Below are 25,436 nucleotides of genomic sequence, written 5' to 3'. Positions count from 1 at the left end.
TTGTTCAGGGAAAAGCCTTTTTGTTGCTGTTGTCATGTGGAGGCTTCCTCCACAGACCAGTCCTTAGCTTGATTAGATCAGATAATGTCATTTAGTCTGCATGTTTTCCTGGAAGTAGACTTGCTGCTTTTCTCTTGGGTATGTTAATGAACCCACTGCAGCACAACCATTTGTATTGCAAAAATAGAAAATCATTTCCACTATAGCTGGTAAAACTGTCAGCGCACATCATCTAATGATGAGGGCAAGGCCTAATTGCCTTCTGATGCTATTCCCTTTCTTTTTCAATGCATGTTGTGAAATACAGAGCAAACAATACACGCTGTTTCTTCTGAGACTTTAGGTGGAAACCCTGTCTCTGTTCAGTTGTAATTAGCATTTGTAGAAGTTAATTTTCCATGAAGTTTCTTCTCTTCTGCAAGACTATTCGGTGATAACTGAGACACCTGGCATACCCTTCCCCATCCCAGAAAAGAAGATTAAAACCTTCTGCAGAATATGTGACTAATACTGGTTTTGCTTCACTGAGAGAAACTTTATTTTTCAGTCTAGCAACCTTCCTATCTAGATGTAACAGCTTTCCCAAAAATACCGTCTTCATTCTTTTTAACTTCAACATGTAATACAAAATGTTTGAACTCTGTCGCTTACAAATACTCTCATGGAGCTTGCCTCCTTCGTCTTAACTTCAAAAAATTACTCAGTTAATGACTCATCCAAGGACACTTTCTGAATTCAAGAGAAGGCATCGAATCCCATTTTTTGCAAACATTGGTTACTTCATATTGGCACCAGTATGACATTATTTGTTTAGACAGACTTAAATCAAGTTTTCTGTCATCTCTTTTTATTTTTGTAGTTTATACATGTTTTTTCGATCATCTGATTTAGGCATCACATCTTTTTTTTTTAATGGTCTGTTTCAGATAGAACTGTGGAAACAGAAAATGTAATATATTGAGCCATTTTTTTGAAACCATTACTTTGCTTGACTTTTAGCTATGCACAAGCGGTTTCATCGTATTGGGTATTTCTAAAAATAAAATTGCACTTCAGTAATGGAAAGGTCTGACAAATAATAACCAAAACAGTGATCAAGTTTACTCCTTGTTTTCATAAAGGCTGCAAATGTCAGCAACCAAGACCATTTTGCTGGTGCTCTGCTACTTCTGTTGAGTTGCCACAGAAATGTAGCGCAGTACTTCACACTGAGTACTGGACGTGCTCAGTAGTTCTTTGTGTGTGCGTGTGCGCGTGCATATGTCTGCATGCCCATTCACACGTGCTGTGTTTTCTTTTCCAACTTAAATGAATTAAAATGTTCAAATGACATAATGACTTGGGGCTGGCAGAGGCAGAAAGATTGAATTCCTGTAAAGTTACCTACTCATTCTCTATCTGGATGTACCTAAGGGAGTGCATATCCACACTCTCTCCCATGCTTCCTAATAAACATAATTTCTCTAATGAGGCTTAATTAGGGCAAATAAGGGCTTTTGCATGTATTTTTTTTCCTCCATGGTTCACTCAGCCCTGGGTGGCTGTATAGGAAAAGATCTCTGTTTCCAAAAAAGGAAATGCATAGAGAGAAAACACAGCTATGTTTTACACAAATACATGCTATCAATGCTAATGTCTGGCCATTGCATTGGGGTCCCACTTGAACAAATGATCTATACTAAAAGCCCGTCTACTTACTTCCCTCACACACTTTCATCTGAGACACCCATTCCTGCAGGTTCATGAGTTTGTTTTTAAAAGGCAGTGGTCAGTCTTCTGCTGTTCGTGGGTGACTGTTGTGGGGGAGGATTTCTGAACATGGAAGTTTTGAAATCTTCAGTATTAGTAGTAATTCCTTCCTTCCTGCTGACTTTCTGATGTACTCCTAAACCTATTTTAAAGTCTTGTGTTGCTCTGTATATGCTCTGAGTCCATTACAAAGTAAAGATAAAAAGATGCTGTGTAGAGGTCCCTTTTGAAACTATTGCAGTAAATCTGAAATTCACATGTGCATACATGTATATAATTGCTCAGATTGAATTGCTGTGGTTCAGAAGCCTGGAATTTTAGAACATCATTTTTAGGGCTGCTCTGCACTTTCACTTAATTGCATTGTCTTACATAATTTACCCCAGTGGTTTTGATGTCTGCTTTTTGCATAAGAGTGCAAAGGAAGCCATAGTTGCACAACTGAGGTCAAAATCAGGTCAATTTGTGTGTATGCTCATTTACATACACATCTCCTACGTTTACTAGGAGTGAGGATCTGAGAGTCCAGCAACAACTAAAAGAGTCTTTTTACTGTAAGCACCTGAATCCCATTGCAGGTGCTTAATCTTTCTGTGTTGATAACAAATGGGTCTCCTTTTATTGAGGGCTAAAATATTTAGCAAAAAAAAAAGCCCTACAGCTTGCTAACATTTAGTTGAGAACTCAAAAATTCATAGTATCATTAGAAAAAAACAGGACAGAAAGTAGTCTTCTAGATGTTTTGTAGCTGTTGATAGGTGGTCTCTGTCCTCACAGTGTAATACCTACTTTATTCATTGTGTTGTAGATCTACATGCTTATTGTGAATGTTCTTTGAAAACATTCTCCTTTGCTAGCTTACAATTAGCAATGCTGCACTTGGTATTATGACAGGTTTTGGGGAGGGAAAAGGAAGGGGCTGGGGAGGTTGTGGATTTCTTTGCCAAGGAAGGAAAATTAGCAATATACTCAGTGTGTTTATTAGAAGAGGTTGTTATGAATCGGGACAGGGGTTGCCTGCTAGAGAGAGACTGTATCTTGGACAGGGCTACGACTGAATGGGTATCTTCTTCCTAAATATCTGTTTTTCACTCTCAGTTCAGAGCATGGCTTGCGCTTGATGAGACATCCTGGTGAGATGACAAGTAGTGGGACTCTATAAATCATATAAATACAGAAATAAAGTTATGAAAATTATTTCATTCTAAACTGGCAGACTCCCTAAGTGCACAATCCAAACTAGTTGGGCAGTGTCCTTTGGAAATCTTAAAAATATATGTCTTAAGTTAATCGAGTTTTAAGCATTTAGAAACTGTACTTTCATCTTTGATACTTTTTTCATTCAAACTGCAGAATGCTTATAATTTTTTGTGTTTGGAATTTTGTTACTAGTGTACCTTTGGGCAGAGGTGAGATGTTGAGTATCCTCTATCCCATAACTGAATTATGAGGAAGGATGAGGGCCTAGGCTGTCAGCAACGTGGAATTGGATCTCTCTTTCCTAACCATTTTAGCATACTAATGTCCAGACTGGTTCACACAAGATGTCCTTACAGCCTATTAGACAGTAGGAGTGGAAATCAGCTGAGAAAAGAGAGAGCAATGAAGAAGCTCAAGCAAGAGCTTTTACTTAAACAAATTTCTCTTTACTATTATTTTCCAGAGTATGAGGTTGTATCAACTGAAAATGGAGCAAGTGATGGTGAAAAGGAGAAATCGATTATCACTACAAATCAAACCCATTCTACTGTGGAAAACCTAAAACCTGACACAAGGTAATTAAATAAAATTATTTTCTAAGTTAATCCAACTAATTTAGACAGTCACCTCTCTGCACGTCAAACGAAAATACATGTATGTGTAAGACCAGATTGGTTTTACTCCTGTTCTGATAGGAAAAAGGTATGCTTTGGGTTTGCTTTCTTTTAAGTTAACAGATAAGACACATCTGAAGAATCTTTAGGAAATTTCCAAGAGTATTTATGGTCTGGACAAACTCCAGAAGTGACCTGTTCTATCAGAAAGATTAATAGTCAAATGTAAGAAAATGTACCGCGCTTTATCAAAAAATCTCTTGAATTTGGCAGAGAAAGAAACAAGGTAAATACAAGAAATATTAACCTGGTAAGTGAGATCAAGATTTGCATGTACAATTGTCTCTGGGGTTTAAGGATGCTCAGCATGTCTGATATAGGCTGCTTGCTTATTTAGATGGATGTTCATTCAAATACTGGAATGCAAGTTGGGCCACTGTACAAAGCTTGACTATTGCATTGCACCACGGAGAGCAAAGATACATTTGTCCTGTATATGTTAGTTTTCTTTCAGTGTGTTGAAACAGCTGGCAAGTTAAAAATGGGTCAATGAATTCCAGTTGATATTGTGTGTCTCATGCAACTTGTCCAAATAAGCATTATCATTCTTCTTTAAAAAAAAATCATCAAAAATTATTTGTCTTCTTTGTGTTAAAATTCGGAGCAGGGAAGAAAGCCACTTGTCCTTTATTTGTGTTGCTTATTGATTGCATCAGAAAGTTAATAAGTTACATGGGTGGGGTTGTTGTTCCTGTAAGACCGTCCATTTGGCTTTAGTAACTGCATTTTTCTGTTTCAGGTAAGCTGCATTTTCCTATTATTATCCTTAAATTGGTAACACACCACAAAATTGTGCATAGAACCCATCTTGAACCTTTATTTTTAGGCAATGTGTGGTTTAATCTGGGGTATTGGTTCTTAGCTTATGTACTTGGAACAAGCACCTCCTAGGAGGAGGAATGAGGAACGATTGCAGAAAGTGGAGGGGAAGTAAAGGGAACTGAAAAAGGCAGGCTAGGTGAAATTGTGATACTCAAAAAGAGCTTTTTTTGAGAGACTCCAAAACTCATAAGATGGGCTAGAATTGCTGTGTATTGCTTCAAGAATATCTGTATTATTTCTTAAAGGCATGTGGCTTGTGAAAGGGTGAACTGCAGCTATGTTGTTCTGCCTTGTTACCAGGCAGTTAGGATATGTTAGCAATACAACTAGAGACCAAACATCAGTTTCCTCTATCTCTTCCTCAATCAGTTGAGAAGGCTTAGAAGAGACAGCAAACCAATATCTATTTCTGGAGTAGTGAGCAAGAAAGGCAGTAAGGGCTCCTCAGCTCGTCAGGCTATGCTGTTTGTGTTTTCATTTTAGTTCTGCTTTGAAATAATACAGTTGCATCCTTGAAAAGAACTGTGTGTTATTGATGAGATTCTCTTCCATTACACACTCAAACTCTTCGTGTCACATATGGTCAGAGAAATGGGATGGATTTGGTTAAGTGTAGAAAAGTCATGGAAGCAAAGAAAGGTTCTTGATGCTGAAAGCAATGTCCAGATGGCCAAAAGAGAAAAGCATTTTTACACTGCTCTTTGTTCAGAAGGTAAGCAAGACGGAGGCAGGCAGACCCAGCTAGAACCATTGGAAAGGTCATAAGGAAGGTGGGAGCTATGCAGGAGCAGACAAGGTTTTTAACTTTAATTAGTAACAATTCTGTCAATCCTATGAGAGGACTTTCAGGTTTTGGTAAGCAAAAGCAGACCAAAGACCATGGAGAAGTCCATCTTTTGGAGCGTGGATTTTGTTACAAGAAGCTAGATATGAGATCAGTACTAACTTGTGGAGGCTGACTTAAGACATAAAGGAATCACTTTTCCCTGATGGGGTGATGACCCTTATCTGCCCCACCCCAACCTCAGAAGTGAAAGACAATGAAAGTCTTTCTGGATTCAGGAGGCCATCACCCAAAATTGACAGCCTTTGATAGAAATTGCAGTGGTGCATGTCCCTCGAGTCTCACAGGGTTTAAAGGATGCAAAGGTCTCAGAGTGGATCTGTTTGATTAAACTCCCATTTCAAAATGTGTGTTTCCTAATTTTGAGGACACCTTGAGAGCTTTGGCAGAAGCACAAGAAATTGTTACTGTTACCTTTTGAATCCAGGCTTGTTGGCACACAAAATTCAGGGAAAATAAGACAGTGATTAAGACAGCTGGCATCATGTAGACAGTATCAGTGTTGCAAGGAATGACATATGTCTGTAATAAAAGTCTCCTGTCTGTCAGGAGCTGATTGCTCACTAGATGAAGAAAATGACCTGTGGACAAAACTGACTGAAAATAGGAGGAAGAAAGACAATGAAACACAGCTCGGTAAATTAATTAACAGAGTCCCTGAAACATCTGCAAATTCATCAATTCATTAAGACTGGGAAGCAGACTTTTCCAGAACTAGCCTTAAAGGAAGCTCTGTAGAAGAGGTGGAGCTGGAAAAGAAACTTGGAAGAGAAAAAGAAATCCCTCTCTCAAAGGATCAACATTTACAAAACTACCAGCAAGTATATGGAAAGAGAGATGCTCAGCAACAGAAGGTGGATTAACTGTGGAAGAACCTCTTGGCCTTGAAAGGCTTTGGAGAGGCTGACAAGCTGAATTGGAGAGTCTTTTTTTTTCCAGCTTTCCTGAAGCCATCAGTGAGGCTGTGTGAATCCCCTATGCTGCTCTGAAGGTTTGGTGCATCCACAGCTGAAGACAGTTCAGGAAGGTTCTAAACCAGACAGACCTAAACAAACATTTCCCAAACGGAATAAAAATGTTTGTGAACGTGGTGTCTCAGTCTCCATGGGTAAACTTAAACCAGAAAGATCCTATAGCAGTAAGACAGTTCAAGCCTATAATTCTCCAGATGTATGCTCTTGAGGAGCAGTACATGGTAAAGATGGTCTGGGGTCATGCTGCCCAAGGTCCATCATCCTGTTCAGGTAAATTAGGTAGGATATGTTTGTGCGTGGCCCAGAAGCTAAAAAGTTAATCGTCCGCATCCAGCGGGAGGGAAGCAAGGCAAACAACTCTTTAGTGTGAAGAGGGCAGAACAAGCAGCAGGGGAAAACTGGGTGCATCTGAGCCTGCCAGATCATGCTGTTTGTTTGCTTTTCTCTTTCACATTCTTCTTTCAGATAGGTCATACTGCTACACCTCTGGGAAGCTCTGCAGTAAGCCAGACACCCGTCTTCCTTTGAGCTGGCCTTGTGACAAGGCAGCTTTTAAAGATTAGGAGCTAATGGCCAGACTTTGAATATTTAAGAAATTTGGACAGTGTTAGGGAGTCAGCAATGAAAGACTCTTACAGAGTCTCATGAAAAATTGCGTGTGTGATTGCAACTGTCAGTAAGTACAAACATAGAAGTTAAATGGGACACAAATTTCTCTGAATCAGACGATTATTGTGTAGTATTCTGTGTGTCCACTTAGCTGTCTAAAAAGTGACTAGATCCAGAAAAAAAATGCACTGGCTGAAAAAGAAAAGGAGTTCTGACTTTCAGGACAGTTATCAAGTATTTGGTTTTACAGACTCATACCATGCTAATATGGAAATGAAAATGGATTTTCATAGGCATACAACAACTTGTGAGGGTTACTTTTAAACAAATAAAGTTGTATATATTATGGCAGTTTGTCATATCTCTTGTTCGTCTTACATATGCCAACTTTGTGTGTTCATGGTGACTTGATTGCAAGACATCGAGACTCTTGAGATGAATGTAAAATAGCGATTTGAAAATCTGTCTAACTGTGAGGGTACCCTTTAAATAAATGTGTGGCACAACCAGCTGCTTGCCAACACAACTGCTTGATTAAAAACAAACAAAAAAAGTTCTAAAGGTTCCTGTACAATGTAATTTTGTTGGAGCATTGAGATCCTATGGTTTTTTGACCAAGAAAAAGCACACTGTATCCATGCCATATTCCATGTGCCGTTGTCTCACAGTAAGGCATGCCTGACGGTTGACAACATCACATTCATTTAAAGGATTTTTCCTTTTAGGATGAGTACACTGGCCTCTTTTTCACCTGGAGAATTGCCGGATATGGTGCTTGCAGTGTTTTACTATCACATCTTAGAAAACTTCTGATAGTTTAAGTAACCTGGAAAGTTCAAATCTTGATATCCATTATTTTCTTGGTCAGTTTTTGAAACTGCTACTGTTCCTGGCACTAAGCTGCTGTCCAGGTCCAATCTAGAATTCTGTTTAATTTCATCAGGTATTTTGCTTTTGATTGTAACTTTTACCTGAAATCTCTCAAAGCGCATGTAGTGTGATTATGCTATGTGAGCTAAATAACTATATATATCTCCTTCTTATACAGATAGTTAATTGGATATAACTGGTGCCTGAAGAGGAAAACTTTCTCTTGGTTTACTAATGTCTTCTGGTGAAACGCTTCTGTTATAGATGTGCTTCTGTGATCTAATAATCACATATACACAGCTATTGATTACCACTCTGTACTACAGTTAGCTTTTGTTGCCCTTTACATTATATCAAGAATTTTAGAGATCTAGGTCACATTTCACTCAGCCCTGTTTTCAGTATCACAGTTAAAACACACACCAGATTTTCCGCAGTTTTTGCCATCTCTGCCCTTCAATTAGTCCTTCACTTGTTAAATGAGTGAAATAGCCAAATTCCATTCATCCTTCCTTCTTCTTGTTAGTCTGAAGCAAGTACTGAGCTACTCAGTTTTCACGCTGTTGTTCAAGCACTGAGTGTCTGTAGCTATCGTGGTTGTTGATCAACCCTGAGCAACCTAACATAGCTTTTAGGTCAGCCCTGTCTTGAAAAGGGGCCTGGACCAGATGACCCTTCCCATTTCCAAAGGAATTTTAGGGTGGTTTGTTTGGGTTTTTTGGGGTTTTTTGGGGGGGGCGGGGGGGGTGTGTGTTGTTTTGGTTTTGTTTGTTTAACTGGTTTTGGAGTTTTCTCCATCCTTAAAATTGTTCTTTTTTTTAAGTCTTCCAGTCATCTGATATAGTATCATTTTGACTTTTCCTGCTATTTCTTCTGGTTTCTCTGCCAAAATATGTAGTTCTTTTTTCTGTTTTCCTGCCCTATCTTGAAATAATTTTTTTTTAATTAGGTGGACATTTCCTCTTTCATTCTGGTGGTTTCTTTAAGGGCAGTTAAGTTCATACCACATACCACTAGTGTCCAGGAAACTTTGCAGCACTAACTTCTGTACAAGCCTTCAAAAAAGAGGCTGAATATCGCTGAAAACAGTTCTCATGCATGTTTGTGTTGGCAGTAATTGGAAGGTAGTAAAGAAAATATTAAGGCTGCAGTCAGAGATGTGCCAAATAGCTCTAGGGCAGTTCAGGTAGCCATTAAAGGATGTCTCCCACCAACCTGCTGGTGTAGATTTTTAATAGAAAAAAGATGTATTAATAAAAAATAAAAAGCCTGTGATGCTTGCATTCCACAGCTTTGTAAAACTTCCCTTTAGGTACTGCTTCTTTGCCTGGTTAAGTAATTTGGTGATTTCAAATGTATTTTTCTCCTTTTTAAAAACATTTTGAGTGGTCTCTTTTGGACTTTTGGGCTAGATTGTGTCCCAAGGCAAAGTATATTTCCAGCCATGAGGTTCCTTGAGGAATATAAACAACAGGAAATGTTAAAAAAAAAAAAAAACAAAACCACCACCAAAATTCCAAGACCCCCAAAAAACCCAAAATCAAAAAGCCCAACCAACCAACCAAAACTGTGAAGTACGTGTGAAATGTGCAGGATATATTCATGTACCAAACTGTTTTTATAATGTGTGTAGATGGTTTCCTTCAAAACTGTATTCATATAGCTTACAAAAGGTATGAAACAAAAAAAAGAATGTTACTATAATTTACACAAAGGCCTTAACAAGTAAGTCTTCAACCCTCTACTGAATAACCTTTTGTGCACTTACACGCAATAATTCATACCTACCTGCTCATCTTGTTATTACCATTATCTACTGTTGTTTTGTATTGCAGTTAGCACCGAAAATGTGCTAATCACAGACAAGAAAAAACAAAAACCTACCAATGCAGAGAGTTTAGCTGTTGTTAACCGCAAGGGTCAAGAGATGAGAACTACGATGAAAGTTGCAATGCAGAAAAATGCAGAAAGTGGCAGAAAAAATGCTGGAGTTTTTTGTACTCTTCATTACTAAAGTAACAGATTTTTGTACTAAATGCTGTTGATATCAGGGCTCATGGGTAAGCATTTACCATTTCTCTTAGCCCTTCTTCCTACTTGATTAGGACAAAGACTTCTCAAACAAGCCCAGCACTTTTTTTCTTTCTTTTTTCATTCCCTTCTCTCAAACCTAGTTTTATTTGCTATGTCTGATCATACTGCTATCCAAGCATGCTCTGCAGAGACAGAGAAGCTCTATACATTGAGACACTCCTGCCTGATTGTCATCTAACCACCAGCATCTCCCCAGCAATTGACCTGAAGTCCCAGGACTGTACTCAGCTGCTCCAGTCCTCCTATTATGGCGAAAATCTCTCTTCACCTATTTTCAGTTCTGCAATCTTCAATCTTCTCCTTTTGCATGATTTGAAAAATGCAGGAGCAGCTGCGTCTGCCAACTTTCCATGTGGAATAGCCATTTCCTACGGTGGAAAAATATGCTCTGCACAGTAATTACTGTAAGTCAAGTCCATTTAATCTGCACAAGGACTTTTATTGTCTTATGCAGTTTGGGAGGATTTGGAAGGCCTAGTCTCCAAAGTTTGTAGGATAGCAATCTTAAAGATGTTAGAGGCATGACACGTTAGATTGTTGCATATATTGGGTAGCAGAGTCTTTGGCATCATAGGCACACGGATATAAACATGGAATATAGACTCCAGTTTCCCATTAATAAGTCTAGCTAAGAGGTAGACATGGGATAATCCTTATACAGCTTTCTTATTTCCCTTTATTAACTTTGCCCTACACACTTTCTTCAACCTCTAAGCATTTTCCCCCCTCCCTTGTGGTTTGTATGGAAGTGCATAAGATTGCAGCACGTACCCTTTTTTCACAATTTTATTTTTATATTTGAGATCTTTCACCTGACTCATAAAAAGGGAGGCTTTAAATGGTTTTCTATGAAGAGAGCCACAGCATAGCTTTAAAATTACAGTTAGATCTGTAAATTCTATCAAATCATGAGGTCAGTCTAACTTTCCCTTTCTCTCCCTTTCAGTTTTCAGTCAACTAGTTACTTGGCTTCATCTCCAGAAGTGGTTGTTTGTTGTTCTTGTACTGTTGGAGCCACTGCTATTGTTTCAGGATTGAATTTGGCAGAGGAAAGGAGCCTGTGATGCTTGGGCACCTGTAAAAACACCTACCACAAAACTGTAGAATTGTATATATTTTAGTTTAAAAAATTTGCTCTTTAACATTATTAATAGGAGGCTTCCCGAATTCACTAAGCTAAACTTTGGTCATTTCTTTATGACTTTCCTTTTGTCCAATTTTGTTGGTATGTTTACATGAGCTGAAGTCTCTATGTGTAGATTTTAGTTTTTTATTTTAATCTTGCCATAATTTTCCCAACTGTGGTTTGATGTTTTGCAGAGAACCTAGTGGTCCCTAGACCACAATTTGAAAAACACTGCTTGGAAAATATTTAGTCTTCAGTTCTTGTTTTGGTCTTTTTATAGAGTTAGAGAACTGATGGGTCCAAAATCATCAACTTAAGGTTGGACTAGATGATCCCTGAGGTCCCTTCCAACCTGTGATTCTGTGATTCTGTGAACTTAAGTTTTTGGGAACAGGACTGTTTCCTTTGAAGAATGTTGCCTGATGCAACCCAAAGTAGGGCATATCAGCTCTCAAGGACATTATATTTGTACAAAAATCAGCAAAATACTTAAATTTGTTTCAGAATCCACCACCAGTTTTTGTCCTTTCCTTGTAGCCAATCCTATGGAATCAAAAAACACTAGATCAGGAATCCTAGGCAGTGCTTGTCATATTTCCCTTTTGATTTCATACAAAGGGATGTGAACAGATTATTATTATCCATAAGGCCAAACCATAAACTCCCAGTAAAGCAACAGGACATGCCGTGTTGAGCTATCAGTGATCAAAATTACAATAATAGCTTTAGATAATGTGTTCTTCATGTGGAGGAAGCAGGAAAACTTCCTTGGAGTCTTTTATCTCTCGGAAGGCATGAATTCCTACGTTGTCCAAAACATATCTTCTGGCTATTACTTGAAAACACCCAATGTATTAGCAAATCTTCATTTATGCTTAGTGGTTCTTCAGAAGGAATCTCCAACTACTCTGCTACAGTTCTCTGGGTAAACACCTTTCCTACCAGATGAGAATACTTCTTGACCAAAAAAAGTTACTGTTCTACATGCCCAATGTGAATATTAACTGCTCGATCCAGTTTTTAAAAGTATGAATTTGTTTAGACAATTTGAAGTTGATCATGAAGAAGATTTTGTGTCTAGAAGTTATTATTTAATTCATTATTTATTTAACGTCTCCTTCCTACAGTAGGGTAATGTGAGTTGCTCAAAATGGTCTTGCAGCTCTTTTGAATAAATGTTAAGATTCCTTCAAATAGGCTTTTTAAAGTTCAAAACAAGCCCATGTTTCACTTAGAAATGTCCACTAATTATCCACAATGCATCTGTTCAGCATATCAATCTTTGTAAGTTTTCCCCTTAAAAAAGAAAAGAAAACCCTAGAAATAAAGGCAGTTGCTTATGTAAGCAATTTCAAAGTTAAATATTATCTTAGAAGTGCTGTGGATGGAAAACAGTTGTATGGTACTGCATGATTAGTCCACTGAGGTTAATTAGAGAGCTGTTCAGGTTTTGCAGGAGCCAAGAAGCAATGAGAGATAATCCAAAGTTTGGATTGAATTATTCTGTCTCTTGTAGGGACTTGCAAATGGAGTTTACAAATTTCCAACTGTGCAGACTGGTAAGGTGGTTTTTTTTCTTCAGAAAATTGCTGTTTGGAAACAATTTCAGCAATACATTACAATGCTATGTTATAGTCATGACCTACCAAGTTATCATTGGTAAGTGATCCTTCACGAGTCAAGAGCTGGATGTTTAATTGCCCACTTCTGGGATTCTCATTTTGCTCTGTGTTTAGTCTCTAAGTTAGGGCCCATTTTCCAGGTCTACAGTCCTTTTGACTCATGTCCTATGGATCTCTCTTGCTGATGAAAAAATGCTCTGTGTAAAGAGAGTTTCACCATGCGCACAAAGCATATGAAGCATTTCTCTGTAGGTGGCATGCATGGGCCAGATTATTGCGTATAGCTCATGGGGAAGACATGAAGAGGGTGCTGTTGGTGGGGTATATACATGTGTTCATCAGGGTGCTTTGGCATGGAGGGCATGCAGGTGCTACAGGGAGGCACTGAGCTGTTGCTGAGCAGTGAGAAATTCCCAGGTGCTGCCAGCATTGGAGCCAGCAGAGATGAGAAGCGGCTTGCTGGGATAGTGTGTGCTGGGAGGAAGGAAACATCAAGTCTGTTCCTAGCTCTGCCCTTGATGTAAGATCTTAGTGGGTCCAGTACCCACCCTTGTTACTCCTGCCTTATCCGTCTGATGTCTTCTGTGTAACGTTTTTAGTTTTGCAACTGCCTTTCCATAGCCGTTACCCTAGAGCTTCCAAGTGAAAGCGTAAGTTTCAGCCGAGCTGCAGAGCTAGGAACCACCTTGTCTTGCCTATCCATCACGGTTAATCAAGTATTGAGGGGTGGGAGAGGCTTAAGCAGAGGAGCCTGGCTGGGATTTTTTTCCTTCAATCTTGTTCTGTTACCATAGCACTGTGTTTGGTTCCCGACACAGCTGGGATGAAAAGAGATCACGAGATAACTGCAGTACACACTGGTGTTGTGCGACGTTACTATGAAAAGATCAGAAAGAGATGCTGCTGCACAATCTCTTTTCATTGCTTCATATATTTACTATTAACATATAATCAAGCAATTGGATCTTTGTCTTGGCTGAGCTCCTGTCCTGGAAGACATGCCCAGTGTTTCACCACTGGCCCTGTCTGTCACTGTTGGTGGGCCTGAGAGGCACTGAATTGGAGGTTTGTGTTCTTATGAATGAAAAATGTGCCAATAAATAGCAACATGCTTTACTCAATCTCTGTTTATCAGATTGCTTCTGGCCTCACCTGAACTGGTCCCTTTGCCAGAACTGAAACTGCATGTGTGACAGGAAACAGGCTTAAATCAGTGGCGCATTAAATCAAACGTTAATAGTATGTGTGCAAAGACTTATCAAAAGGACTGGTAAATTATGTGTTCAGAGAGGCCTTACGTAGTTAGGACAAAGAATGTCTCGCTGTTTTCAGAGCAAGAAACGAGGCCTTTTTGTTCTTCTCCAAGAGGCGAGTAGCACCAAGGTGTGTGTTGGCAGTTTAATTGCTCCAGACTCCGAAAGAATGCTTGGTTTGCAAAATTTTCCTCTCTTCTATTTTATTCCCCAGTTATGAATTCCACGTGAAACCTAGAAACCCTCTTGGTGAAGGTCCAAGTAGCAATGTTGTGGCATTCAGTACTGAATCAGGTAAGAACTTCCAAAGGCCTGACCATCTTTTACAGTGGCTCTAGTATCCATGTTTGTGGGACATACAAAAGGCTCTCTTGCTTCATTTTTGTGTGCTTGGTCTTGCTCTTTACTAGCTCCAGATTGGCTTTTTACTGCTGAGCATGTTACGGTAGTGCCTGGAAGGTCAGCCTGAGATCAGGGCTATATTGTGTGAGGATTTAGGATGGCTGGGCTGCAGGAGGAAAAAACAGGAGCACAGAGAGTTCATCTGGTGTTCATTATAAAGAAACTACCTTCATCCTTAGAGAAGGCTCAGTCATTTAAGATTAATACTCCTGAACTTTTTGTATCTATCAAACTCATTAATGACTTCTGGATGGGGAACATAAGGTTTTTCTTTGGGCTGGTGTGTTTGTAGACACTTTTGCTACCTGTTCTGTCAGGCTGCTGTATAATAGTGATGTCTTTTGGCTGAAATAAGGCTTGAGTTGAGGAAAGTTGATGTCCCAGTATGTCCTCTTCCATCCTGTTTACTCTCCTGTGAAACCGTTTAATAGGTGTACGCAAGCCTGTTTTGACGTTTTGTTGGTTCCCAAGTTAAGTCCTATCTGACTCAGAGGTGAGAATCAGGGAGTGCCTCTGCTTTGCCTATTTTAGTTCCCCACGAGGCTAACTATGGCTGACTTGTTGACTTTATACAAGAAAGATACCATCTTTGTGTAGAAGTGTTTATTGCTTGATAGTACTTAAGGACCAAATAAAACACAAAATGGATGTAGCCTTTTTAAAAGGACTTTGTCAATCTGCGTTTTGAGCCAGGTCTAATAATATAATAGTCCTCATCAAGTGCTGTCACTGATGGATGAGAGTTTTGGCTGAGCAAGGGATTAGCCAGGGAGGAGTTCAGACTATGCCACACATATTTAAAAACCATGAATATACTCTTTGTAATCCTAGATAGTTAAAACTGAAAAAAATGTTTATGCCAAGTGCAGTTCTCGTGAATGACAAGGCTTATGTTCTGTCTCCTGTTTAGCTTGGACAAATTAAGCACACAGTTTTATTTTTTTCTTAATTGCACACATCCATGTCTCACTTTTGGGCTTTCATAGCCACGTTTTGTGTGGCAAGTATTACAGAGGGGTCCTGGGTCCTTTTTATTATGTAAATTCTGAAATCGAAATTTTAACAAAGATGCAGTAGAATTGGTTTCTGCTGGTTACAGGTTTAAACTCTTCTTTTTATGAGAACTGTGTTTGATGGCTATTGTCCCATAAGAAAAACTTCTAAAAGCTCATTGATACTGTAGTTTCACATAAGAATTATATTTATTTTCATTTAATTCAATACAGAAGTGAACTTTGCTTCCAAAACTCTTTGTTTCACACATTACAGCCTATGTCAACTGTAGAAAATCACTGACCAATGCCTTTCCATTGAAATATTGGGAAAGTTCATTTTACAGTGTCTGACTGCATGTTTGCTTTCTTCCCCCAGCGGACCCAAGAGTGAGCGAGCCAATTTCAAGTAAGTCTTTTATGTGTAGTATAGTGTCTTCTGATCAGGAATTTTTTCAGAAATGAGATAGCATGATTTTACAAGGAGGGAGGCTGTACCACACCAATTGAATGAGTTATGGAATCAAACAGCATTCGCACATGATTTCACTCCCGCCACCCATACCCCCGGTAAGGAGTTCATGCCAGGCTGCTTGTTTACCTGAGCGGAACGCAGTCAACGTGATGTGGTGCTCCCATGGCAGCTGGGATGGCTTCATACCAATGTACACGAATGAGCCGAGGACAGCCTCATATTTTCTCAGCCTTCTCAATAAAGCAAAAGAAAGCTCTGTAAAATGAATAAACTACTCCACACTTCTTAAGCGAGTTAACAGAGCACGACTCAGAGGATAGTATGTACCTGCCATTCTGTTTTAGAAAAAATTTCTGCTTCTGAAGGCTTGATCCAGCTCTGCTTTAGGCCACTTACAAGACTCTTGCTGTATTCAGTGGGAGGTGAACTGAGGTTTTGAAGAACAGCTGAGATTGCTTGAGCAAATTGGGCTGCTTTTCGCATTTGTAACGGGCATCGCTTTGACAAACACTGAGACCCCATTTCTATCCACGGGATTCATGACACTTAATTTTTATGCCTATTTTTGTTAAATCACATACAGTTTGCTGCATGTTGACTGTCCTGGCTTGAACCCACCAAAGAACAGTGACTGTATCACACACTTTGTAAATGAGAGTTTTGCCAACGCACAGACGTTGTCCCCCTAACAAGGTCCTAGAATGAGCTTATTCCAAAATGGCACCCCCCACACACACACGGAGCAGAAGCAGTTCACTGCATCAATCATATCTGCACCTTTTGGTGCTTCCCTGAAATATCTGTCATGTTCAAAATGCAAGTGACTGGTGCTGTGGTGCATTTTGCTTCATTGAGGTTTCTAGTTCTATTAATTTGAATATATTTGTTGTACCTAATTTTGTATGCAGCATCATACTTCAGCCTCTTTCTTCCTCTCCTGCAGTGGGAAAAGATGCCATCTGGACTGAAATCCCATTCAATTCAGACAACTATTCAGAATGCAAAGGGAAACAATACGTAAAGAGGACTTGGTATAAGAAGTTTGTAGGTGTGCAGCTGTGTAATTCTTTGAGATACAAGATATACCTCAGTGATTCACTTACAGGTAAGAGACATTCAAATCAGTGTTGTCCACATTATACACGCCTTAAAGATATTGTGGTTCCAGAACTAGAGATGTTTAACAAGACGAGCTCTGCTGAAGTGTGGTCAGGTATGTTTACTCTAGTCCACAGACAGATTAATCATAAACAGCCATCTGCTTGTGCTCTGTAATCATTGATGGTTTGATACCAACTTTTCAGACTCAGGCCTTCTCCGTGGTGATCACCTGATTTTAAGTACCTGTTGGTATGCTGGGGGTCATACAGAAAATTGATAAAGATCAGGTCTCGCCAGTGAATAGCATATTGTAAAGGTGCCAAATGTATATTTAAAGGGTGGCCTGGAATTGTTCTTGATTAGAGGATTAGGACTAATTTTAGACCGGGATTAGACTCAGTCATTCCCATCCCATTTGGTAAACATCTTGTTACTTCATTCCTGTGAGGCTTATAAATACATGACTTCAACACTAGTCAACAGGTTTTATCGACCTGCTTTGACATTTTTGTTTTGTTTTCACATTCCCCATTTTTGCTTATAATTTATTTCTAACCACACACACACACCTTCTTTTTCTTGTATTATGTTTTACTACCAACAGCAGCCTCCTGGCCTTATCTTCAAGTTTTGTTCCGTGTCTTAAGGTCACTAGAGTGTGATGCATTTAAGACCTGAATCAAGTGACACATGTTAGGCATAAGCTGGGGAAACAGCCTGTAAAAAAATGTTTTTTGGTTAGTTTATACTCAAGCAGAACTTTGTGCCTTATGTAGATTGTACAAGCTACATTTAGAAATATATTTTAACTTCTTATAATCCATCCCAAGCTCCTGGCTTTCTTCCGTATGAGGTCTTTTATCAGAGCTGCATGGACAACTCTATCACAATGGCATTAGCATGGCATCCAGAGCACAACCGTGTACGGGAAATGTGTTCTGAGTGCAAGTTAGGCAGTGTGTTCATCCCATGGGATTGGATTAACCAGGAGAAACTGTGGCTGAAAGCATCAACTTTCATAACCCAACGTCGCCCCATCTCAGAGCTCAGCACCCCACAGGAGCAGGGTTCTGGCCTCTGTATGTAGGAACATGGAAAGAAAAGAGGGGGGGAGTGTAGGACAGCCCATGCCGATAGAATTTTAAGCTGCCCAGCCTTGCACCACTCCCCCATGAGCAGACAAGGAAGGAAAGCCCTGCCATTAATAGTAAGTACAATACCTCATACGTAAATAATATCTTGGCAATTACGTGAATAAAAGAGACTATTTTGAACAGAGGTATCATTCATTCAACTGTTGCTGTACTAACCAGCTGTGATCAAATGACAAACACTGGCAATGAGGCGGAGTGTATCACAAAGCCAGCCAGAAGAGGAAATAGCAGCGCTAATCTAGCAGGACTAGACTTCAGCCCTAAATCAAGTGAATTAACGCTGCAGTGAAAGCTACTTCAATCTTAGAAGAAAAGTTTAATATATCGGGAGCCCATTTTCCTATTTTCATTAGATTGTTTTTGTTCTTGCTGGAAGGGTGGTGATTTAACTTGGCTGGAGAAAGATCATGGTAGCCACATTGTATTCATTATACTTGCTAAGCTTGGTTCTTGCATTTGAATTGTTACGACCAGTGCTGACCAGTTGTCATAATATTTGAAAGAATTGAAATATTTATGTAGAAGGAAAGCTGCTTTTCCCCCGTTTCCCAAGTGAGACCGTCATGGCACAAGCCCCTATATGCGAGTGAGAACGTTTCCAGTTTGAAGCCAAATTCTGTTCTGGCGTGTTTCACTGCCACACCTTGTCTCATCGTGCCCCCGAGGCCGGCGGCAGCACCAGCCAGCTGGGCAACCCGTGTGCCGGCAGTGAAGGGCTGTGCTGAGGTCCGAGTTCCGCTGTGCGCTGGATATGCCTTCCGAAGCTTTGTCATTTAAACAGCGTAGTGATGTTGACATTTGGGTGCATTGTACAAATGCTGTCGTATGAGGCAGCCAACAACCCTATCTTTTGTGTGCTGGTTTTTAGCAAGAGTTCATACTAGTAGTGTGGCAGAATTCATAGAATAGAATCACAGAATCATTAAGGTTGGAAAAGATCTCTAGGATCATCAAGTCCAACCGCCAAACCAAAACCCCGTGTCTCCTAAACCGTGCCCTGAAGGGCCACGTCTACACATTTTTTGAACGCCTCCAGGGATGGTGACTCCACCACCTCTCTGGGCAGCCTGTTCCAGTGCCTGACCACTCTTGCAGTAAAGAAATTTTTCCTACTATCCAACCTAAACCTCCCCTGACACAGCTTGAGGCCATTTCCTCTCATTCTATCACTTGTAACTTGGGAGAAGAGACCAATTCCCACCTCGCTACAACCTCCTTTCAGGTAGTTGTAGAGAGCAAAATCCACAATGTATAAAACAAAGATGGTATCTAATTTTCTTAAGACCACCCATAAGGGAACACTGGAAAAAAAAAAAATTTACTTTATGCTAGAATCGCTATCCCCAAAAGAGAATCTCCTCTTTTGTTGGCTAAATGTTTTTAAGTGTTTTCCTTTACTGTGGAAAGAATCGGGCAGTAAGAATTTAATAGTCACTGAGGATGCTGCTAATTTATGTATAGCAATTGTTTGAATTATGCATAGGTTACGCTGTAGGCCAGAAGAGTGTGTGTGTATCTGGAAGTTACTGTTCTTGTCTTAGCCATAAAAATATCTGGTTTATTCTGTCTCTCATGAAGAAAAACTGATCTACGTTACACATGCCAGGACTGTTCTATAAACCAGCATCTACTGCTGACCTCATTTAACAGTCCTCCAGAGCAGTCACTGTAGGCATTCCAGAAAAGCAGGCCACTAAAAAAAAGTATTTATTGAGGGGAGGAAAGAAAATAAATTCTAAATGTGACCTTCAACAGCCATGGAAAAAGAAAAGAAAAAAAATAAAAACCTGTTTTGGGCAGCCTGAATGTTCTTAATTTCAGACCAAAAACTTGCTGAGAGGAACTCCCTCTGACCAGTTCTCCTATGGAAAAAACATGCCTGCAGCCAAAACTAGATAGTAATAAATCATCTTCTAAAGCTAGAGAAGGACTGCATGCACAGAGACCATCAACTGGACGTGAGGATTGTTGGCAAAGTATTGATCAGATCACAAAAAGACGAGAGAGTTTATCGGCAGGCTGCTCTAGTATTAATTGCACTTCCGGGAGCAGTATCGTAAGCCACCTCGCCGCCTCTCAAATGGCCACGAGGGCACACGCTCAAGGCTGCAGGACACCCAACATCCAGCGAGTACCTGGACGTCCTGCTCAGCCTACACCTGAGCACCGAGCCGATTCCTCAGTGCCCTCACCTTTCCCTTCAACCGCACAACCAAAGGTTGAACATGCTAAGAACAAGTGCTGTGAGAGGAGCTTAGAAAAAAGTGAGTAAGAGAAACGTAAGTTTCTCGTTTAAGAGAAGGAAGGGAGAAAGAGGTAAGTTCAGCTGGAACTGTTTCCTGACGAGGCTTGGGAAGAAACCATACCGTGCTTTCCTCCATCTTCTGAACTGAATTTTACTAATGTCTTGCAAATCAAATCAGTAAGTAAAAGCACCTCTGTCAGAACTCCTTCACTGCGAGTCCTCTTGTGAACAGGAGCAGCACAGCCCGGACCGTCAGCACACGGTGCATGGGGTGCGCGAGACCTTGTTTTCTACTCAGTTGCAGTCAAGTGTCCTGCTTAAGCGATCCTGCAAATAACATGCGGGCACACTTCGTGCTCTGGATAAGCAGTTACTATACCGAGGTCATCTAGCCGTTAAAGGATATCACTTGCACATACATGTTGTAAAAAATATGATGATTTATAAAACAGGCCCTGGCTGTGTTATGAGGTGGTCTGTTAAAATATCTTTGAGGGTACCGGGGGCTTCCTGACGGGGAACCAAACCTGCCTTCCATTCAGATCACGCGCAAAACTTACCTCATTTTTTATAGGATCAGGATGAGGTTCTAGGCAATAACAGAATTTCACTTACTGTATGAAATGTAAGGAGGGGGAGAAAACACATTCGGGCACAGATTTTGGCCAGGAATGGGGCACTTTCAGCCATGAGCGCCGGACTTGGGAGCGTGGATGTACTGTTCAAATTACAGCTACAGAGCTTGAGAGGAAAAGAATCGCAGCACTCACCTTGGCTTCCCCACAGAGCCAAGAGCACAGCCCATTGCCTCTGGTGGTTTTTGGAAATGGCCCTCAGTAAACTGGATACGGATTTTTGACTTTGCTGCTTCTTTGCTTTCAGGAAAATTTTATAACATAGGAGACCAGAGAGGCCATGGAGAAGATCACTGCCAATTTGTAGACTCATTCTTAGATGGAAGGACAGGACAGCAGGAAGATCTGCCAGTCAAAGATGGTAATTCCTAACGCCGCTCTCTGTAGCAAACCTCGGCAATTCCTTTGTCTGTTTCTTTTTCCTGCCAGTGGACTTGGCACCGGCTGCTGGGGTGGGCGGTGGAGAGGGGCTGCCACTTTGCAGGCAGAAGAGAGTTGAGAAGTTTTTGAAGATGAGCGATGACTTATTAAAAGAAGGTTATGACTCGGGTTCTGTTAGGTGGTAAACAGCCTCTCTCCTGTTTAAAACATTCCAACAGATTATTCACGGTTGGTACCACAGATTTAAGCCCAGCCACAAATCTGAGTTTGCAGAGAGGCATGAAGTGTTACGTTCAGACTAGCAAGGTTGACTCAAAGTGCAGTAAATCATCAGCTGGGCATTGAACAGCTTTGTTTAGTGCTAATGAGAAAGTAAGATGTTATTACTGGAAAATATAATTCATGCTGCAGTAATTCTGCGTGCACTAATTTGAACCGGGTGCCTCGAATTCCAGTCTGGTCTAAGCGGGCATGGGACTGGCTGTCCTAAACACAGCTGTGACCTGCCTGGCCACTTTTCACATGCTGCTGAGGCTCGCGCGTAAGAAACTTGTTCTTCTGTCAGCTGAACTCCTGCCTCGCCTGTTTGCAGCAGCGCCAGCCTCAGGTATTCCATTCCCCTGTGGGGTAAGGCGGCAGGCTGCGTCGATACACGCGTGCAGGCCGAGCGTGTCGTGGAATAGTTGACTGAGAAAAATATCAAAACGGTTTTCAGTACAGTACCAGTGGGTTGAGCAAACCTTCCCGGCAGTAGTGCTTCCGTTATAAAACACCTTATGGCAGCACAGAAACGCACGGAGGTACCTGAAAAGAAGTGGGTGAATGATCTGAAAGGTGTTTGCTTATGTGAGCTTTGTATTTTTTTTTTTAAGGGAGGCCTTTGCTTTTCCTTTCCCTGTCAGTGTTGCCCATTTGTAAAGGTATTTTCTTTGTGTAAGGAACTGTCTGAATCCAGTTTGGCGTTGCCAGGACAGAAAAACCTCTCTGTTGTACTGGATTGACATTTTTTAAAAGATTTTATAAGTTTAAAAAAACCCTTTTACATAAAAAGCTTGCTACTCTTGCTTAGAAGACATGTAAAAGTCATTTGTTTTCAGTGACTGGATTTAATTGAGGAGATTCATGAGCTACATTCATTTTTAGAAAAAAAAAAAAAGGCCAACACAACAATCAATCAAACCAAAAAAGCCCCCGCCTTTTCTGTAGCGCTTATTTCTAGCAAACGAACTGAACAGGGGACAGAACAGACAGATTGTCCATTGCTGCTCCGCCCGTCCCTGGCTGCAGCAAGCTGCGTTCTGTTCAAACAGGAATTAAGGACATCGATTTGACCTGAAGCGCAGGGAGGGCGTCGTGACTGCTATTGCGTCTTAGTGGCAGAACAGTATTTTCCGTGTGTGTGCACGCGCACATCTGTGTGTGGGCACACGCATGCTTTAGCAGCCACACATACGTATTTCTGATGGATTCGTTGGATTCAGCACTAACTGCTCTCTTTAATTTTTAACTTAACATTAATTGTTCGAATGGGCAGCATGTGTTTTGTCATACAGAACAGATTTGAAGCAGGAGGTATGAGCTTTCGCTTGGGGAATGGGGAGATCGTGTGAAATATCCCCAAGGGTCAAGTTCTGTTTAGGTTCAGTGGAGTGTTAAGGCTACTGCAGCGGGCCCTAGTTAATTCATCATTGTAACTTTGCGAGGAGGAAGAGTCTCCTGTCTAGCGAAGACCCCAGCAGCAGCCAGAGAGGGGAAGAAGGGGGCACCGGCCTCGCCCTGCCAGCACCGTCCGTGGGTGGGCGCTGGGAACGCCAGTCTCAAGGGGCACAGGCTTCACCTCTCCCGCTCTGGGCTGCAGCAAGCCCAAGCACCGCTGCTTTGGGTTGGGTTGGGTTGGGCGGCCAAACGCCAGCCGATTCAGCGCGCTGAGCGAGGGAGGGGGCGGCAAACAGCCAGGCCTGTTTGTGGCGGAGGGGTTAAGAGCTCAGCGCGTCGCTTAGCCAGTAAGTGCCCGGCACACAGACGTCACCGGGCACTCAAAGCAAGGTGCGGTCTGCAGGCTCCATGCAAACATCACTCTGTCCTCTGCTCCAGGATTTTTCAGGGCAGTTCGTCAGGAACCTGTCAAATTTGGAAAAATAGGCGGGGAGACTCACATTAACTATGTTCGCTGGTACGAGTGTGGAACATCGATACCTGGGAAATGGTAGATGCGACATGAACTTGGTGAAGAGGCCCAGCACTTGCCGCCCCCGTCCTACTGCCCAGCGCAGGCGCAGAGATGGAAATGGTTATGGTACACCTGGCACTTAAGTTCGCTGACGTGCAAGGGTTTATACAAGTCTAATGCCAATACTGCATTAATTGTGTAATAGCGTAGGCTGCTTACTGTAGTTATCCAGTTTTACAAATTTGTTTTTAGGTTTACCAAAAAAAAAAAATAATTATCCCAAAGAGGCTAGGGACACGTCGTAGGCTAATGTGTAGGGAAGCTGGCTCCCTGTTCTTGAGGTATGGTTTATATGGTCTTTTAAAAGATACAGTGTGTGTATATTATTTATCACAATGTTGTAATAAATGTTTAAGGCACAGTTATGGCAGAGTTGGTCATGAAACGTAAGGCGTGTTAGTTTTTTAAAAAGTCACTGGTCTTCTTGTAAGTTACCATAAGTTACCATAAGCTACCTGTCCAGAGAGAGCGAGATATTAGGCTCCCCAATTACAGAAAAGACCCTACACTTTTTAATATCCCGCACCCAGCAAACTTGAAGCGCTTTCTCCTTACAGTTTATACTCCTGCCAAACCGCTGAGGTAGGTTGCTATACGTGCAGCTTTAGATGATCAGGTTAGTGGTGGATTTTTTTTTTTTTAACCCCTCCATGTGTTTTCAAATGCTTCAGCTCCAGCAAAAACATACATTCAGCCTAATGCTACTGAGGTAGGGCCACTGCCCTGCCCGTGGTTGGGGCAGACAGGTATGTATGTACGTGGAATTAAAACAAACAAACAAAAAACCTGGCCTGCAGCACTGCAGCTCTTCACTTCATGCAAATGTAGTTTTCAGAGACATCCTGGTTCAAAAGCCAAATGTACGTACAGTGCGGGGGGACTTGGAAGGGTAAATGAAATGAAAGAGGGGAAAAAAAATAAGCTACCTGTAACAGCATAATCAGGTTTGTTTTATTTGTAAACGAAAGGAAAATATTGGTTTAAAGCATTGTTGACTGGGGACAAAGGGAAAGAGCCATAACAGAACTTTGAAACTGCTTTACAGGAATTTTGACTAAAACCTCTCCCAAAGCTATTGTTGTACTGCTTGAACATGTATGACCTAAATAAAGAGATGTAGTTTTTTTTAAAAAAGGTGTTATTCATTGCATTACTAATGTATTGAAAAAATATGAACAGGAACACCCAGATATATATATGGTAGTCGTTTATAGAAAATGCCTTATAAAGTACATTGCAGGTACACTGTACTGCCAATAAAATATTTTTTAATCAAGTGGTTTTCTTAGTGTTTTACATGAAAACAAGCACTAGTTTCTGTGGCAGATGCTGCTGTTTCAGGAAGGGGGTTGCTCCAAATCGAGCACAGCCAGCCCGAGTTACAGCTGTGCCTTAGGCACTGCGTGGCTGGTGCGGCGGCGGCAGCACTGAAGGATGCTGAGGGCAGGACTATTTTCACTCCATTTCCTCATTCGTCTTTACGAGAGGTCAGGCAGCTTGCCCCAGTCCACTTCTGGGGATTTTTTTTTTTTGTTCCCAACTTAGTTTTATGTATTCCTAGAATCCATAAGATGGAAAATATTAACTAGGAGAACGTTTTGCCCACTGCTGTTATATGGTCTATTGAATTTGTTACAGCTCTTCATCTGCTTTTTTCTTGGCTCAGAATCAAGTCACTAGAGCTGCACTCCCAAGTTTTTCTGGGTGGCAAAGGTCCTGTGGAAAGTTGTTCCATTTTAAGAGTTCATTTTTTTAAAAAAAAAAAAATATGTATTTGGCTTTAATTTTCAAGTAATAAACCCATTCTCCCCCTGCCCTTGTTAAACTGGTAAGGGCCTCTGAGGTGTCACATATTGGTTCTTGTTCGTTTGGTAAAAGGGTTATTTGGCTGTTAACAAGAGCAGGCCGTGCAAACCCTGCTCCTGCTGCCGAGCCTCTGCAAAAGCAATCTGTATTCGCAACACCCCTCCATTTACCCACCTGA

General features: G+C 40.9%; 1 protein-coding gene across 1 annotated transcript in view; it reads left to right on the top strand.

Moving 5' to 3' along the window:
* Nucleotides 1-24,728, top strand: part of ABI3BP (ABI family member 3 binding protein) — a 178,584-nt gene extending 153,856 nt beyond the window's left edge. Inside the window, exons 67-72 of the mRNA XM_064467435.1 lie at nucleotides 3,413-3,524; nucleotides 14,052-14,131; nucleotides 15,611-15,640; nucleotides 16,650-16,811; nucleotides 21,089-21,202; nucleotides 23,317-24,728. Of these exons, the coding sequence (XP_064323505.1) occupies nucleotides 3,413-3,524; nucleotides 14,052-14,131; nucleotides 15,611-15,640; nucleotides 16,650-16,811; nucleotides 21,089-21,202; nucleotides 23,317-23,432 (614 nt within the window). The 3' untranslated portion in view covers nucleotides 23,433-24,728. The remainder of the gene's footprint in view (nucleotides 1-3,412; nucleotides 3,525-14,051; nucleotides 14,132-15,610; nucleotides 15,641-16,649; nucleotides 16,812-21,088; nucleotides 21,203-23,316) is intronic.
* Nucleotides 24,729-25,436: the final 708 nt, after the last annotated feature.

The sequence above is a fragment of the Phalacrocorax carbo genome, chromosome 1 (genome assembly GCF_963921805.1).
Source record: "Phalacrocorax carbo chromosome 1, bPhaCar2.1, whole genome shotgun sequence".
NCBI classification, from domain to species: Eukaryota; Metazoa; Chordata; class Aves; order Suliformes; family Phalacrocoracidae; genus Phalacrocorax; species Phalacrocorax carbo.
This window is presented reverse-complemented; position numbering and strand designations above follow the sequence as displayed.